General features: G+C 38.1%; 1 protein-coding gene across 1 annotated transcript; it reads left to right on the forward strand.

Annotated features, from left to right (window-relative positions):
• Window positions 1–432: 432 nt before the first annotated feature.
• On the forward strand, window positions 433–14,136 carry ZC3H15 (zinc finger CCCH-type containing 15). Its single transcript, XM_026110264.2, has 10 exons — window positions 433–814; window positions 3,954–4,055; window positions 6,648–6,759; window positions 8,582–8,734; window positions 9,816–9,907; window positions 10,969–11,151; window positions 11,867–12,013; window positions 12,181–12,285; window positions 12,462–12,588; window positions 13,331–14,136. Exons 1-10 carry the CDS (start codon window positions 737–739, stop codon window positions 13,522–13,524), a joined length of 1,293 nt encoding a protein of 430 aa, XP_025966049.1. The 5' UTR covers window positions 433–736; the 3' UTR covers window positions 13,525–14,136.
• The last annotated feature ends 4,758 nt before the right edge of the window (window positions 14,137–18,894 follow it).

Here is an 18,894-nt window from a genome sequence, read left to right on the forward strand (position 1 = left end):
TCCCTCGCTCAACCATCTCCCCCACCGGCGCGCCACGACGCCGCAGGCGCCCGTGATGGCGGCTCCGCGACTGTTGCTCCCAGCGGCCGCCTGCCCCCCGTCACGCCCACGCCCACGCCCACGCCCACGCGCGGAGCGGCGGCTCCAGGCTCCACAGAGGGACCCCACGCGTTTCTCAGAGCCGCGCGCACCGCCGGAGCAGCCCAGGGCTCGGCGGCCCGCCCCGGGCCCCGGCCGGCTCCTTGTGCGGCCGCTCCGCGGCGCAGGCTCCCCCCACCCCTCCCGTTCGCTGGGTCGCGCTGCCACCAGGAGACGCGGGCGGCAAGGAGCGCGAGGGCCCCCCCGCCGCCCCGCTGGGGGCGGTGCTGGAGCCGCCCGCCCGCTCTGTGACGTCAGGGCGTGCGCCCCGCCCCCGCCCCCGCCCCCGCCGCGGCGGCCCAGGGCGCTCTGGCTGCCGGGAGATAGCTGGGCCCTCGCGCCCTGCCCGCCTCCGCGTGCGCGTAGGCGCCCTGCCTTGCCCGGCCCTGCCTTGCCCGGCCCGGCCTTCCCGGCGTGCCCCGCGGCCCCCGCCGTTGACGGCGTCGCAGGCAGGTTTCCGTTGCTCCTCCCCCCCGGCGGCGGCGACGCTGTCGCTTCCTCCCCTGCGCCCTCCCCGGCGCGCCTCCTCCGCGCGCGCTGCGGCCGCGGCCCTGAGAGAGCCCGAGCGGGAGCCGAGGCCGCTCCGCCCGCGCCCGAGATGCCCCCCAAGAAGCAGCAGCAGCCGGCGGGGGGCAGCAAGAAGGCGGACCAGAAGAAGAAGGAGAAGATCATCGAGGTGAGCAGAACAGGGCTGCGCACGGCCGGGGCCGGGCCGTTGCTGCCCCCCGCGGCCTCCCTCCCGCTGCCGCCCGGCGCCGGCCGCTTCCTGCCTTTCGCCGCGTCCCTCCTCCGGCGCGAGCAACTCTGGCCGCGCCCCTCCCGGTGCTGCCCCGCGGAGAGCCCGCCGCCATGGCGCGGGGCCCCCGGGCTGCCGTGGAGCCGGGCAGCGTCCGAGGGCCCGAGCTTGGCGGGCGCGGAGCGGCGCGGGCGCGCGCACCTGGCCGGCCGCCGGGCAGCGCCTCTCCTGTGGCCGGGGGCTGCCTTCCCGGCCCCGGGGCTGCCCGGATCTGTCACATCGCTGACTGCCCGTGGCCCTTTCAGCTGTGCTGGTGGCTACCGCTCTAGTGGGAGCGGGGTTTGGTTTTCGGCCTGAAGGCTTTCAGGCCAGAGCTGCCTTTGGACCGAGGGTGATGTGACGGGAGTGCTTCCCTCTTCTCGTCTGCTCCCTCCTCTCCGCTCCGAGTGCGAGCGTTGCTGTGTTTTCGGGGTTCAGCTCTCAGAGGCGTGGGTTTGTGTTTCCCACTTGGTTTAAAACATACCTGTGCTTTTTGGATGGTCTGGCCTGTGTGGTCAAGTAAATGTTTTGTAAAAGTTTAATACGAATAACTTGAAGATTAGTCAGTGATGTTTCATGTTCCATTTAATCATCTGATGCTAAAGCCCATGGTAAAAGCAGATTAAAAAACAATAAAAAATAAAGGTAACTTCACTTGTTTATTTGGGTTATAGATATGTTATTAAGATACCTTAGTGGTGCAAATCTTCCAGTAAACAGAAAAACTACATGGGGACTATCAGGGAAGACCAGTTCTAGAAAATTAATGTTTGCTCACATCTATTGCCAGGAAAGATAGTAGTTGATTAGACAGAAGATGTATATAATGCAGGTGTTCCTTTTAATCTAGCACTGAGGGATATTGTTTCTATGTTCCTTCATTTGGAAACTTGAGGTTGGATGTGCTGTCTTTTGTCTCTGTCTTTTAGTGTTGGCTTCAGCGATGTTCTTGCTGAACCCAGAAACATAGGAAAGTTCTGCTTTTTTTATTACAAAAAATTGTTTTGCAGCTGAAAGGGGGAAAGCTTGCATTGTTTATTGATTTAAAAAAAAATCTTACTACATGATTCAAGTAAGTTAAAAGAGATTATATATTCCATATGACATTTATCACAGAAATCAAATATCTGAATCATTGCTTTATACTACTTGAAAAGTTTGTAATTTTTCAAAATAACTAATTATGAAAGAAAAAGAAAAGACTATCTGCTGTTGTTACAGATGGGTAATAAAATGGAAATTAAAATGGAGTGATTCTGAGCAGGATCTCTAGCAGTGTTTTTCAAAGATTAAAAAATTTTATAATATATTTCTTTGGTTGTTAGGTTTTCTGAAGGTATGTTTCAACTAAGGTGTTATCACTGGGTGAACATCTGTTAATAGTTCCAGAAAAGGGGGGAAAAAAGTTGATATGAAATCAAAGGCATGGATATATTTCAAATGTAGGTATTTCTGTTGCAAAATATTATTTCTGTTCCTGATACTAATGTGAAGGGGAGCTATTTTTTTTTTTTTTTTAGTGAAATTTTAGTAAGTTTGATACAGAAACCAGTGTCTTACTGGAGACATTCAGGGAGAATTGGTTCAGACAGTGTAAGTAGAAGCTTTCTGAAGTGGAGTTTAGAAAGTGCAAACGTTTGTGGGTTTGACGTAGGGGAAAGATTTTCCTCAAATAAATACTGTTGCAAAATGAAATATTTATAAAATACTTGAAAATAAAAAGTAATGTGTTGCATGTGGCAGTATTCATCTGTAGCATTTATATATGAATACTTGAAAATAAAAAGTAGTAAGTGATTTCAAGCAGCTAGGGGAAAGAGCAATATTTATGGCTATTCTATCTTCATGTTCTTTCTCAGATGTTTCTTCAGATGTAATGCTTTAGTTACTTGGGTGGTGACCAAAAATACTCTGTCCTTTTTTCTTGAGGGACCGTAAAACATTGTGTGTGTATGAATATATATGTCTGTAGAAGTATATGCACCCATACATGAATATATATATATTTGTGTGTATACATGTTTTTCACAGTAATATTTGAATCGCGGAATAGTTGAGGTTGGAAAGGACTGCAGGAGATCTGGTCCAACCCCCCTGCTGAAGCAGGGTCAGGTAGAGCAGGTTGCTCAGGACTGTGTCCAGTTGGGTTATAAATATCTCCAGGGATGGAGACTCCACGACTTCTCTGGGTAACCTGTACCCTCACAGTGGAAAAAGTGTTTTCTTATGTTCAGATGGAATTTCCTGTGTTTCAGTTTGTGCCTGTTGCTTCTCATCCTGGGTACCACTGAGAAGAGTCTGGCTGCATCATCTTTGCACCCTCCTGTCAGATATTTAAAAACATTGATAAGATCTGCCCTGAGCCTTTCTTCTCCAGGCTGAACAGCCCCAGCTCTCTCAGCCTCTCCTCATATGAGAGATGCTCCAGTCCCTGAATCATCTTTGTGGCCCTTTGCAGGATTCACTCCAGTACCTCCATGTCTGTCTTGTACTGGGGAACCTGGAACTGGACACAGCACTCTGGATGTCGCCTCACCAGTGCTGAGTAGAGGTGAAGGATCACCTCCCTTGACCTGATGGCAACACTCTTCCTAATGCAGCCCAGGATACTGTTGACTGCCTTTGCCACAACAGTGTTTTGCTGGGTCATGTTCAACTTCTTGTCCACCAGGACCCGCAGGTTCTTCTGCGCAAAATTGCTCTCCGGCTGGTTAGCCCCCAGCGTGTGCTAATGCATGGGGTAATACTTGTTGAATACAAGGAGATCTGGGGATAAAAGTAATAGCTCACACAAAAGCAGTATTTACTCAATTCTTTTGAAAAGCAAACTTTGGAGATGATGTGAGATTTCATGCCTTCTCACAGCATGTCTGAGTATTGTCCATCCTGTTTCTAGGATCACTTATTTTGCTAGAGGAAACAGCCTGTGTTCAGCTGAAAACTTGAGTGGAATGACAAGTCTTTTGCAGTAACAACTTAAACTTGTTCTAGCTGTTGAACAATTTCATAATTAATTTGGTTATATTCATCTCTGATTTAGGACAAAACATTTGGCCTGAAGAATAAAAAAGGTGCAAAACAACAGAAATTTATCAAGGCCGTGACTCACCAGGTTAAATTTGGTCAGCAAAATCCACGTCAGGTAAGCACTCTATGTAATGTCTGTCTGTCTTCATTTTTCACTATACTTACAGACTGTCATATAACACTGAAGCAGAGAAAAATGGAAATGTTATTTACCTGATGTATTGTGAACTGGTATAGATTAAACTAGTTGTATTTGAAACACCACCTCTTTGTTGTTATTCTTGCAAAGCTTGTCCAGCTTAGGGTTTGCTACCTGTGTAAGGATAGATTCAGTGCAGGTTTGGGGTCTTTTGTTTATTTGTTCGTTTTCAAAAGAAAAAGCTTTCAACTAATGAGGGTATTTTTTTTATTTACATAGTATTCCAATAGTAACATAGTTGAATTTAATGCCTATCGAGGGAATATTTACTCACATAAAGAATTTCATGAGAACCTGAAACTAAATTGTAGCAAACTGGCTAGAAACAAAAATGCAGTTGTATACTTTTTTTATTATTTCTCACCTAATCTAAGAAACAATGAACCATTAAAAGTAAGAACAAGTGTTATTAATCTTAAAATGGGAATAGGGGAAATCTTAAAAAATATAAACTGATCTCTGCTTGTCATTCTACTTACAGAAGTTTTTATTATAATTTAAAGTGGAAACAGGTCTATCAATTGTGCTCCAATTTTGTAAATTGGTCAGAACAACTGCTTTGTCATTCCACTGCTCCACTCCTGTTTGCTGTGATGAAGTAAAATTTCATGTGGCCGAGATACAATGTTTAGACTACAGTTAGTCAAAAAGCACAAATTACATGGAAATATAATTAAAATGGAAGTAAGCCATGTCTCTTTTCTCTTCCTGCAATGCTAGAGAAATAAGATGCTAAGAATTATGCAGCTTCCTGTTCTATAGATAAGCCTGTGGAATAATTACATTTACATCAGCTAAATTTCTGGTGTTGTAATTAGTGTTGAATTTGTTACATAATGTATGAATGATATAAAAATGTCAAGTACACCTTTGAAAGTAAAGTTGATACTCGATTCATTAGATTTAATAATTTCTTTAGCAAGAATTGCAAAATTGTTATGGGAAAGACCAATCAATGTCACTTCAAAAACGTTGATGTTGCTCAAGCGGTTCATCTGAAATTCCTATATGAGGTCCCTGAATCTGTAGCATTTACAGGAATACTATTCTTTAATTTAATCAACCTAAAATCACTTGTTTCTCAAATGCTCTTAGCTCTTGACTGGTGAGTATCAGAAGCTAATTTTAGAACTGATTATACCTTTCTTACTGAGTCTCATATTTTTCAGTTAGGGTTGACCCTGAGAAGAAAGAACCCATTAAGGCAGTGTTGTGTCCTGAGGTATAAATGGAAATGCTGTCAAGGGTTTTTTTTAAAAAAAACAAAAAAAAAAAAAACAAAAAAAACCAAACCACCAATTTTTAGAACCCAGAGGTTCTAAAGGTTTAGAAACCATGCTTTTAGAACCCCAAGTTGTAACAAAAACTACATCTGCTATTTAAAAGTAGTTTGTTTTTTGCGTGTGGTTTTTTGTTGTTGTTGGGGTTTTTTGTTGCAGTTGACATATGTGGGTCTAAACATCATTTAAGATAGGATTTGGGAACTGTAAGTGTAAAAACTGAGTGTTCTGTATGTGGAACAAATTAATCAATTCCCTTTTGGAACAGTTTGGCGTTTTCTTACCAAATTCATCATAAGAACAAAGCTCTCTTTTCTTATTTCACTATGTTTTTACCAATAATGTATCCCAAATATTTATATACTGGTGTTAGAGTCCCACTAGTTTTTCTTAAGGAGAAGAATTAAATCTTCTAACCCTGTGTTTTTCCTGTGTCCCTTTTCATCTGTCTTCATCCTTCACTACCAGTCTGGTACTAGATATAGGCCTTTTTCACGTTTATCTAAAAGGGGTATGGCAGATTAATGGGTATTTTTTTTCTTATACCTAAACTTTTCTCTCCTATATGAACTTTTTCCAGACTTACTCCCTAGTTCCTATAAAACTAATGTTCTTGACTTACATGCCGTTAGTTATTAATGAAACATTGCTGTGTGTTGATTTGATATCAATTCAAATAAATAGTGTACCAAAAACAACTCTCAACCTCTACAAACAGATTTGCTGGAGATGCTGCTAATATACGTGGCAAGGAAAAACAAAACAGCGTGCTGAGGAAGAAAAACAAAGAAAGTGCTTGCACAGATCTTGAAGTAACTGGATCAAACAGTTGCGTTGGTTCTGTAGTGCATCACAAAAGAGCAACTAAGTGTTCCTCTGCTGAATTTCTGTTAGAAACTGGCTGATTTTGTACTAATCTCAGTATCTCACTTGATTTCCTAGCCTATAAAGGGAGATTAAAGGTAACAGCATGTCATCTAATGGTACCAGCATTTCACATCTCTGACAAACTAATACTATTTGAAGTATGTCTATTCTGTTTGAAATATTGGTTCTGCTAGATGGCACTGGCTGTTTATGCAAGGGAAAGAATTCTGAAAAGTTCAGAAATTGAAGGCTTTTTTTCCCTGCATATAAACCAGTCTGTATTTTAATGTACAGTTCACATGAAGTGAGTAATGTTGTTCTGATTTTTCTATTAATAATTTCAAATTTGTGGTCATTATAGGCTGCTCAGACAGAAAGTGAAAAAAAATTAAAAAAAGAAGACAAGAAAAAAGAATTACAAGAATTAAATGAACTCTTCAAGCCTGTGGTTGCTGCACAGAAAATTAGCAAAGGTATGAAAAACTGAATCTTCTTAGTTATGTTCTTTTGTTAATATATCTACTTCAGGCAAAATAACCTTTAAAATGACAGTTCATTTTTAGAATTTATAATTAAAATTTGTTTATAAATGTTTGTTATAATTTTGTTCAGTGCACAATTTATAACTAAAATAGATACGTCTGTTTTCTCCTTTATCTGGCATAGGAAGTAGTTTGTCAGTAACTATTTAACAGTTTATTAAGAACTCCTGTGAGATTGCTGGATCATTAGAATGCAGAAAGCTACATTGATATTGACAGGACAGCTACAGATACTTTGCTGTATTCAGGTTCATTTGATAGGTGCTTTTGGATCAGTGGTCCAGTTTTCTGATGTGATGATAGTTGGCTAAAGCGGCCGATATCTCCAGGGGAACTTAACCATCGCAAGAATATAATATCTGAATTACCTGTTTTCACAGAAAACTTGTGTTCAAATCAGAAGAGTAAAAATTTGCCTAAATATTTCTGTCCCACCTTACAGTTAACAGTAGGACTTGGTTTCAAAAGTGTGGTCTTACTTGAAATCAGTTGTGGAGCATACTGGTATTCTGATGAAATGTAAACTTAAAGGGTTTGATCTCTCTAGGAACCTCTACAGTTAGCTGCTTTGGGGGACAAAAAGTATGCTGCTTTTAGGAGTGAACTGAATGTTATCAGCTCTTTGCTTTATGAAGCTTATGGAGCTATTGAAATCAAGTGCAAGAATTTTTGACCAAATGAGTGGAATAGCCATGTATGTCTTAAAGTGAACCTGATAGTTATTCTTTGTGTCACTTAACAGCAACAAAAGCTAGTTTTCCATTTATGAACTGAAGTGGTCAGCTTTCTCCAAATAAAAGTAGCTCTTGATTTAGAGTTATTTCAGAAGACTAATATTGTATTAATTCATGCTTTAGCTTTCTATTGAGGTTGCTGACAGGGTGAGATATATTATCTCAAGTTCTTTTAGAGCTCTACTGAGTGATAAACTAGGTTTTAATTTAAAATTCTAAACAGCTGTTGCTGTACATAATCTAATCATTGGTGACTTGCACCAAACTTAAAATGAGCAAGTGAGAAATGTGAGCTTAAAATCTTCCTTTAGCGCTTATAAATATTTCAAGTAAAGCATTTCTGATTTTAGTAATGTCTCATAACTGTTTTCTGCCTTCTTTCTTTTTATTTTTTTCCTGGTGTCCTAATGGTCAAGTAATTCATACTGTGAGACACTATTGACTTCAAAAACTGTGATTAGACTGAATAGTTCATATTCTAACAACATTTACTCTCGGTGCCATGAGCAGCCATCTTATTTGTTTTATTAAACAAAGAAAATGGTCTGAATGGTTGCAGATTAGATTAATATAACTTATTCTAGTGTGTTGTTGATATACAAAGGAAAGGTTGATACCCAGAAGATGTTTTACTGTGTGTTAGAGACAAAAATAGCTTACTGTATAGGGAAGAAATTACAAGGATTAATATCTAGTATGTATTGTAGTAATAATAGTTCACTAAGGCATACTGCTATCCAGATTTCTTTAAACAGTCTAGTGCCAGTTTTGATACTATAATGCAAATACCATGGTATACAAAGTAAATGTGACACATTCAGGACATGGAGTATTTACCTGAAGGAAAAAGAAGGCACTTCAGATTAAATAACTTCCATTTTCAAAAAAGTTTTTTCCATTCTCAACAGACTTTAAAGGCTTAAATGTGAATTGTTCTCAATTTTTAGTATACAGATTTAGCTCCAGTTTAGTGTTCTGCTTAGAAACAGCACTAAAATCTCAAAACTTTCTTCACCAAGGTGCTGACCCCAAATCTGTGGTTTGTGCATTCTTCAAGCAAGGGCAGTGCACTAAAGGAGACAAATGCAAGTTTTCTCATGATTTGTCCTTGGAAAGGAAGTGTGAAAAACGAAGTGTCTACATTGATGCAAGAGATGAAGACCTGGAAAAAGGTGTGATATTTCTAAAAACTGACTGCTAAGCTATTCTGATTCTGAAACTGGATTTTTAAGATAGTCTCCTTGTATTGTGGTTGTATGATCCTGGAGAGCTTGGTCCGTGACCAAGGCTAGCTCTACCACTATGTTCAAAATTGCCAGTAATAGTGAAACTTGCTTTAAAAAGGCTGCTCACAAGTATTCTTTAGACCTTGATTTGAAAAATAAGTATCCCCATATGCTATTGGATAATGGCTTTTAAATTCTGCTGTGTCAAATGTACATCATAGAGGTAGCAAGTTGTTCAGTATATGCTCTCCTTTGTAGTTTCCAGTTTCTTCTAGGTTCTTAAAACAGAAGTGCATAAGCAGCAAGTGTAATGAGCAGCCATACTTGACTTCCAGTACTAGCGTTTATACCCAAATGTGCACAGTTTTAGAATTCGGGATACTTACAAAACTTTTTGTCTGTGGCTTTCTCTCTTTTCCCAACCCAATCTGTTTGTGAAATATTCCGTTTTTTACTTTCACTCAGCAGAGGCTAGAGATTTGTATTAAAATTTCTTTTCCATTTCTACAATACATCATGTTCCTGTCTTGATTTGAATGTTTAGCCCCTGACATCCTGAATGAATACAATAGTATCACATAGTTCCATCACTACTGTAATCATGCTGCTTTTGATGGCACGTTCTTTTAACTTAACACAGAAAATTCTGAATGATCTTTTTTGCTCAAGTTGTTTTGTCTGTATTTGTGGACATCAGTCTCCAACTTTTATTCAGTCATCTCCTTTCTTTTCTTTTCCCTTCTCCATTCCAGGTAACATACAGATGGAATGTTAAACTTGTTAGTCCTTTACAGAAACATCATTTATGCACATCAAAATATAAACTTAAAAAGTTTTTGAGAAAAATCTCTTTTAAGCAGCATAGGAGAGTGAAAATTGTATTACAGAAGCCTGAATTTATTTTTCCATTCTGTAGGTCAACTAAAATGTAAGAATTACTAAAAAAGTATTGTCAAGTTGCTTTTCTCTCTAATAAAAATTCTAATATTTATCTGGAGTGTTTGTGAAAACATTTGTTGTATTCTAGATACAATGGATAACTGGGATGAAAAGAAGCTAGAAGAGGTGGTGAACAAGAAGCACGGTGAGGCCGAAAAGAAAAAACCCAAAACTCAAATAGTATGTTTTTCTTTTTTCTTTTTTTTTTTTTGCATTGAGCTGTAGTAAATGTTTGTTAGAAATAGAGAATTAAGTGTAAACTGGTATTAGATATGTTTATTGATATCCGAAGATTGTGAATGGAATACTGTAAAGATAATCTGAGTATAAAATTGGTCTGATAGTGTTTCTATTAATGTATCTCAAAGAACAAGGCTGAGTGATCATAATGTATTTTTTCATGTAAAATACACATGAATGTTAGATGATGTGGTTCTACAATAAAAATGCTAAAGGCATTAATAATGTATTCAATATATTCTACTTGCTTAGAAGATTCAAATATTTTGATCATCTCGGTCAGTCATCTCATTCCCGTGACTGTATTGCATTGGCTTATACTACCACAAAGCATTTGAGTACTGAATGACATATAAGTACATAAATTTCAGTCTTTTCCTGTAATCTGAAATTTACTGATTGAGAGGTCATTTGTAGTCCCTGGCTTCTACCTTCAAGAGTATCTCTAGTTTCTTTCATTCTTCAGAACTATTTCACCTCATTTTCCATACCAAATATTCTATTGATACTGCCTAATTTCACAAAAGTTAAACTTTGATATGGCTAGGTGTTAATCACGAATTGCTTGTTGAAAGTTTCAGAATGGTATCTTTACCTCAAGATCCTGAGGAAGGCTTAACCTTTGAGGTTGATTCTGTCTGTTCTTACTAAACAATACACCTGTGTGTGTGAGCAGTAATAGAGACTGTCAGTGTGCTTTGTGCGTGTGCTACTGGCTTTAGAGCAGTACAAAGTTGCCAGTCTCTTGAGTCATCCAGTCCTCCTAAATTTGGATTATATTAAGTGAGGGAAAAACTGTTGAAAACCTGAGTTTACTTAGATAATTAGTTGCTGCTTTTGTCTGCTCTTTTTGGTAGTAGTGCTTTTCACATGTTTCTTACCCTCTGTTTTGAGCATAACTGACTTTGAATTATAGTACTTCTGACATGCAGTGTTAGTGTAAATTGCTGGGGGATTAAAAAAAACCAGAATGTATTGCTAACAACAACTGTTTTATGCAGGTCTGCAAGTATTTTCTTGATGCTATCGAAAACAACAAATACGGATGGTTTTGGGTCTGTCCAGGGGGAGGAGACAACTGCATGTATCGCCATGCTCTTCCTCCAGGTTTTGTATTAAAAAAAGACAAAAAGAAGGAGGAGAAGCAAGATGAAATTTCTTTAGAAGATCTAATAGAAAAAGAGGTAAAGTTGTCAGCTGGGTACCTCTTGGTTGTATCTGTTTTCAGTGTTCTGGAAAGAAAAATTGTAAATAAATTCCTAATGAATAATTAAAAAGTATAAAATGTTGTTTGTATAGCTGTGTGGACTCAGGTGAAGTACGCATTGTATTTGAATCATGTTTTTGTTTAGAAGCTTATCGGGAAAGTAAACTTTGAAAAATTATAACAGAATATTCACTGTCAGTGCAGGTATTGCTAATCCTGTTTCTTTAGGGGCCCTTTGTTTCTTACTGCTATTTTTGTTTATCTGTTACCACTGCTTCTGTGGGCCTTCCTAATCCCCAGTTTGCTGCCTTCTTAATTCTTTCGTAGCCATCTCATGAGAAAGCACAGCAAGAGAACAGGGCCTCTTGAAGACACTGCTGCTCTGCTTACATTTGGTAGCATTGCCTGGCAGTGTCAGTCTGAGCAGAACCTAAGCTAACATGTCTACTCGAGGGTGTTGGTTTCTTTCCTCTTCCATGTTTCATGTTAACTTTTATGTTGATAAATCTCACTAACTAGAAAGTCATGTGTTGAGTCAAACTTTAAGTTGATCGTACATGCTTAACAGTGGTAAAAGTGCAGAAGGAATGAAGAAGATATGTTCGCAGTTAGTCTTTAGAGAAGACTAATTTGTAAGTTGTTATAGCCTTTGGAAACAATTTCTAGTATTAATCAGTCTTTTTACTTGACAGCGTGCTGCCTTAGGACCAAATGTTACCAAAATCACTCTAGAGTGTTTTATTGCATGGAAGAGAAGAAAAAGACAAGAAAAAATTGATAAGGCTGAGCAAGATATGGAAAGAAGGAAAGCAGATTTTAAAGCTGGCAAAGCACTGGTGGTATGTTCTACACTCCAATTCTTAATGTAAGAAGAAAGAGTACATAAGTTAAACAATAAGGTAGCTGGCCTGGAATTGTGTGGGTGGGATTTTTTTTGTTTGTTTGTTTTTTAACAGCAGAATAAATTCTGTGAAGTAATACATTTTACTCCTCTGTCTTTGAATAGATTAGTGGACGTGAAGTATTTGAGTTCCGACCTGAGCTGGTTGATGCAGATGATGAAGAAGCAGATGACACCCATTATACTCAAGGAGCGGGAGAGGATGATGAGGTAAACAACAGTATTAAATAATATTTCAGGTTACATCCCAAGTTTTGAAACTTTTTTCCTGTTTCTTATTAGGTTTACAAAAAGAATTGAGGGCTCTTAAGTGCAATTAATATGCTTGGTTCTTAATTTACTATTGTTACAGAGTATATTTTGTCAAAAACTAACTGTATTTTCAGGTGGAAGACCCTGTGTGCATAAATGATGTGGATTTGAGCCTGTATGTCCCAAAAGCTGTGGATGAGACTGGTATTACTGTGGCTAGTCCAGAGCGATTCAGCACATACAGTTCAATAGAAAAAGACGGTGAGTTCATTATTTAGGAATAAGTAATAAGAGACTGAATTGTTAAGGACTTCTCAGAAGGCAGATAAAAATAGGTTCTTGAGTTGCCAAAAAGCAGCATGTAGTTAAAAAAAACAAACACTCTCATGATATCTATAGTTAGTACTTTATTCTGCAAATGCAGGATGCTTTTAGTCTTTTAGCAGAGACTTTTTAAACAAAGCGTCTAGTAAATACTATGTGCTTCGTAATACCCTAATTCCAAATTTAAATAAAAGGCCATGCATGTGTCCGCTTTATAGAAATTCCTGAGATATCTGGGATTATTTTAGCATTTTTTTCTTATTTAGTAAACAACTGAATGAATAAATACCAACAAAAATCCTTTTCCTCATATTTTCTAGCTAACTTAAACTAGCTTGTAATTTCTTAGAGCAAAAATTTGATTTTGCTGCACTTATGGAATACATACTCTGATCTTACACTGAGTCTTTTAAGTGCAGATGCTTAGTAGGAATAACTTGTAAATGGTTTGACTGGTTGTGAAAATAGGAGTTTGAGGAGTTGAGCATACAAGTTATTTTTCTAACTGTTTTAATTATTAATGATCCAAACTTGCATATTAAAGTTACATATAAATTTCAAATGAAGTCACTACTTTATATAGTTTCAGAACAGAGCCTCATTGGCAGGAGTGTGATTTAGTGATTGACTAAGAAACTCGTGACACTTAGAGACATGTAAGAATTATTTTTATTTTCAGATAATAAATTAAGTGAAGCTTCTGGTGGTGAGATAAACAACAGTGAGCAAAACGATTTAGAGGAAGATAATGATGGAGATGGGGAACTGGAAAATGGAGTTATCGATGCAGTTCCAGTTGATGAAAATCTCTTTACTGGCGAGGACTTGGATGAACTAGAGGAAGAACTAAACACTCTTGATTTAGAAGAATGAATGCAGAAGCTCAAATGGGGATTGAAATTTATGTGACAAAGTGAAAACTGACTACATTTTTTTCCCTTTTTGACTAGAATTCTTAAACAGGATGTTTATGGTTACCCAGCTGATTCTGAAGGGCACATCATATACCAGGAATACTTTCCTTCAGTCTCATCTACTCCAACCTTGACTATGCTCACAGTAAAATACAGAGAGTAGTTCATAATAATCTGACAGCTGACTTTGCAGAAAAAGAGATTGTAACTTTCAACTAAAAGTAGGAAGTGTAACTGCTTTGCCAGTATGCAAGCGTAAGTGGGCAAGTTGATACCAGGTACAGTATGAAATCAAAGTGAACATCTTTCACCAGGACTGTGTATTTAATAGTGATTATGTTGATTTAGAAACTGCTTAAAGTGGTTTTAGGCAGTATACTCTAATGGAGCTGATACAGATTATGCTTCTTTAAGTGTTGATTAGCTTTATTTGATCAGCTGGATACTGAAGATACGGATTGTGAACTGATACATCATACAGTACAATATGGTGCCCTCTGTTTAAAATGTTTTAAACTTTCCCACCACCTTTTGCCAACAAAACTGTAAATAAAAACTATCAACTTTAAAATACTTGTGTTGACTTCTCTCTCTTAAGTTAGGATATGATAGCAAACTGTTGATAACTTTATTTTCTAATACATAGCAATAAACATGTTCTCTCCAGTCCACACTGATACAAAAGTGGAGATGTTGGCTTCCGTTATACTAGGACTTACTTCAATTTGAATTCTCTTACACTCTGCATGAACTGTAGAAAGATTCGACTGCTGCCCCTGCACCCCCCCCATTCTTATCTCCTACCCATCCATTAACAGATTTAATGTGCTGTGCATTACTCATTGATGTTTGAGTCTCTTTTCCCACTGTGTTTGCATATTAGCTGAGACTGCAAGCTTTGCAGAGCAGGGATGTTATTCTCATGGTCTAAAAATGCCCATGATATCTTTGGTATTCTATAAATAGCCCTAGATTGTGCAGTAGTAACATTCGGCTGTGAAAGAAAAGCAGAGCCGTGGGTTTGGTACCCTGTAGGGAGCAGTAGTGTCAGCTCTACATGCCAGGTCTTGCTTTTTGAAGAACTTAACCAAACTCCTGCTATGAAGATTTCTCTGTAGTGGTGCTTTTTCTAGGGGGCTATAAGTTAGGATCTTATTAATCCCTCATTCCTTGTCATAGTTCTAATAGTGTTTTTAACAGTGCTGCTGTATTAAATATAACTTGTGTCAATGTTTTCTAAAGTTTTGTTCAAATTGCTACTTAAAGGCCATCGAGATTCATGGCATTGTTAGTAAGATTGCTCAGACTGCTTTTGAGCAGTAAGGTTAGCTTTAATGAGTTATTTTTGACTTTGCTAAATTGACTCTTCCATCTTGAATGCTATTTCTAAAATAGCTGACAGACATTTTTTGCCCTTTTGGGGATCTTTGTGGTGGAATACTGTTTTGTTTTGTTTTTCCCCCCCCATAGGAACAAGAAACAGCATTTGGGAGAAAGAGGCTTACTGAAATTGACTTCTAAATGTAAGTGTTTAAAGAAAAACTGCCATAGCAGTCAGGTCATAAATATTTATTTCTGAAGAGTTTTCTACTATGGCCATAAATAAATAGTGCTGACATGATTGCATTGCTACTGACCAGCAGAAGAATATCTGGAGATCATGACACTGAGAATGCAATGCATATTTGAATGTATGATGCATCATTTTACAAAGCTATATATTTCGAATGAGAATAAAAGTAATTTAATCATTCTTGAGGATGGAAACGGCTTTCTGTGTTTTCTACCTTGGATGCTGGAATAGTGTATGTAATGCTGATTTCTGCAGAATTTATCTTCTCTGCAGCTGCACAGATGTTTAATTAATTTGCATGTTATAGTGGAGGGATGGGAGGGGATAACTAATACTATTTTCTGCTAATAAAATACTAACATAAATGGTCCAGACAGGGAGAGGGGGAGGGAGAAGCTCCAGCACAGCCGATGATGAAAACCAAAAAGAACTTTAGCAATGAGAAATAAATACTAGGACTTAAGAGAGAACGGTGGTGTTTTAGTAAACAGAGCAGACCTCTTCTTAGGTCTAAAGAGCTCAGTTGCAGTCCATACCTCTCTTGAGCATGCTTCACCTAAATATTTAGGACCGTGGCACTGTGTACTAGTTAAATATGTTGAGTATCCATAAGCTGAAGAAGAACTTCTTATTTTTATAGGCAATAAATATTGACATATAATTTTCTATGGTTAGGAAAAATAGTTTGCTATCTCTTTTTGCTTTGTGTCCCGTCAACTCATTCTGCACTTCTGATTGTATTTGCTCTTGGAGGTCTTCTGACCTGTTGGTTGGTTTGTCTAGGTTTCTAACCATGAAAGCAGGGTGACTGCTTTGAGCAAGTCTTAATTAGTATGTCATTTAGGCATACTTTTAAGGTTTAGTAGCAATATGCTACTTTTTGTTCCTGTTGCTGGAAGATCGGCTTGAATATGACCTCAGTCCTGTGACTTGAAGCCTAAATTTGCAGCTGACAGGGAATTTCAGTTAAAAAAATACACAATTAAAAATGAATGCAGAGACTGTACTTGGGGTAGACAAATTACTGATATTCTTATTTTGGAAATGAACATTGTGATAAAACTGAGTCCACCTAAATATGACTTACCGCTGAGTTAATCCTACTGATGCAGACTTCCCAAAATTAATCCAATGTAAAATAAATAATCTTGCACTATAGAGTCACCTGTGGCAGGATGAGGTACAAGATAATTAGAATCCTAAAATAACAAAATCTTCAGTTTAGTGACTGTCCAGTTTGTGTGGGTCAAAAAATACAGTACTTGACTGTTAAACCATATAAGGCCACCAGGAACAGGAACGGTTTGAGAGCAGAAGTCGGACTATAAAGGATCAAAGGCAGGGGAAGAAACAGCTCTGATATAAACTTTCCCCCTGTTCCTTGCAGTGCGCATAGCTTTCACCACTTTTTATATTGTCCTGTTTTCCTTGTAACTTGAAAATGTGTAGCATAGAAAAAGTGTAACTGTTCTTAACATTTTCTTGTGAAAGTATGCTAGTGTAGCACTCTGCCTTCACAGCACTCTTGTTACAGTACACTGGATACCTAACTGGCCAACAAGAATTAAAAAAAAAAAATGCTGCAAAAAACATGCCTTTCCATAGCAGTGTGTGCTATTATGGAAATGGAGTATTTGTTAGCTTTGAAGTTTGACATACATTAAAATGCTATTTCAATCACATGCAAACACTGAACAGCTCAAACAGACTGGCTCTAAATGTTCATGGGATATGCGGTTCCTTGTTTGTTTTTTCGTTTTAAGGCCTGTGTGATCTAACTTTTATGCTTACAACTGCTCGGTTACTCAAAGAGTTTGCTACTTGTTTTTATAATACACCCTGTAGATAAAGGCCTGGAAAAACTTTGGTGAAAAATTTAAATGTGATGACTAAGCTTAGCTATTGTATTATCTAGTAGTTGATTTTTAACTAGTTGATTGCCATTTGTCAATGGAGAGTGCTCTGCAGCTGTTTCAAGTGGAGGTTTTTACTACTGATGAAGTTTAGACAAAGTGGTACCTTTCTTGGTATTCAGTGTTGTCATATTAGATTGTGTTTATTTCAGAAACAGATTTTATAGAAAGAACTTACTTATACATACAAACTAGAGAGTATTTTTATGAATATTTCCTTTTACAGTTCTTTAGTCAATGTGTGGAATAGCAGATGTCAAGACAGTGTGTTTCTTATTCAGAATGCTGATTTTACTACTTTTGCAGGAGTTCTAAGATACAGAATGTTTATCTTTGTGTCCTTCTTTTAAAATCACTTAATAAGCAATGCAGGTTTAAATATTTGGTAAGCTTTTTTATCTTGGAAACTTCATAAACAGTGTTTGTTTTTTCTTGTTCTATGTGCTGGTTAGGAATACCTTACTGAAACCTTAAGAGTGATTATTTTAAGTGACTAAACCAGAAGTCGTACAGGTTTAGATGTTTCCTTCCCTCTCAGTAAAATTATTACAGCCCTAAGTTGAGAGAGAACAAGAGCTGTTTCATAGCGCTCAATGTCCTACATATATGTATATTATTACCTGAAATATCTCAGGAGAAACACCACCCTAATAACAATAATAAGAGTAAGAAGTTAATTGGAAAAGTGAGAGCTGGGAAGGCGAGAGGATTTGCCTAAAACTGTAACAGCGGCCGGTCTGCATCAGACCAAGGCATCATTTAGTCCAGTATTTTGTTTGTAGCATTGGCCAAAAGCAGACATATAGTGAAGAGATGAGAACAACACAAGCCCATATACTTTTCATGAGTACTTATAGCTTAGTTACTCATAGCCTCCAACTATTTTAAAATTAAAAGTTTTCCTGAGCCAGATAAGTATTTAAACCCTTGATGGCTTTCTCTTTCAGGTACTTTGCCGTCTTTCTCCCTGCTTTCCCTTGTGAGCCCCAAAACATTTTAGGCATCTTTTAGCAACAGTTCCACAGCTCTGCTACATTTTGTTTTGAACCTGACTCCTACTAGCTTGTGTTACAGGACATTTCTTCTCTAGAGATCTAGTAAATTCCTTAGTTTTGATTTGATGCCCACTAGAGAAAATGGATATTTAATTAAAAAAAAAAATGTATTTTGGTCTTGAAGAATGCATCAATCTCTTAACATATTTCAGTGTTACAAATATCAATTTCTTACAGAATTAGAAACCACCTTTCTCACAGTGCTTGAGTCTTGGTTGCAAATGGGCCTTAATCAGCAAAATCTTTAATGAAGCAAATGCCTTTACTCCTGATTATGTACAGGATATATTTTATATAGCAGATTAAGTGCTTTCTATATTGTATCTGCTATTTACTTTTCCCTCTTTCTCCTCACAGTGGTATTAGAGAATTAGAAGTGACCTTGGCTTAGTTGTGTCTTTTTCAGCTCTTTACTTCAATAGATGCTCTGTCTTTTTACAGAGGGTGGCTTTTGCTGTTAGCAATAGGCCAAGATGTTTTATTCATTTATGATGTTATAGCCTTAATATGTGAACACAATAGGCTCCTTCATAGCACATTATTGAAATGAATGGCAAAAATAATCAGTTCTTTGGATTGTAAATAGCAGCATTTCATTTGTGTTTAGTGAAAGACCTCAGAGGTAATCTTTCAGTATTGTTATATTTATGATTAAAAATTCTTACAGTACAGCACATTTGGACATAAATTTAATCAAGGCTTGCTTAAAACTAAGGAGAGGTTTCCAATGTATATGCAATCAGATCTTAAGAGTAATGAGATGGGCAGCTAAATTAAAGTAGGATACA

Source organism: Dromaius novaehollandiae, chromosome 7, assembly GCF_036370855.1.
Source record: "Dromaius novaehollandiae isolate bDroNov1 chromosome 7, bDroNov1.hap1, whole genome shotgun sequence".
NCBI lineage: Eukaryota > Metazoa > Chordata > Aves > Casuariiformes > Dromaiidae > Dromaius > Dromaius novaehollandiae.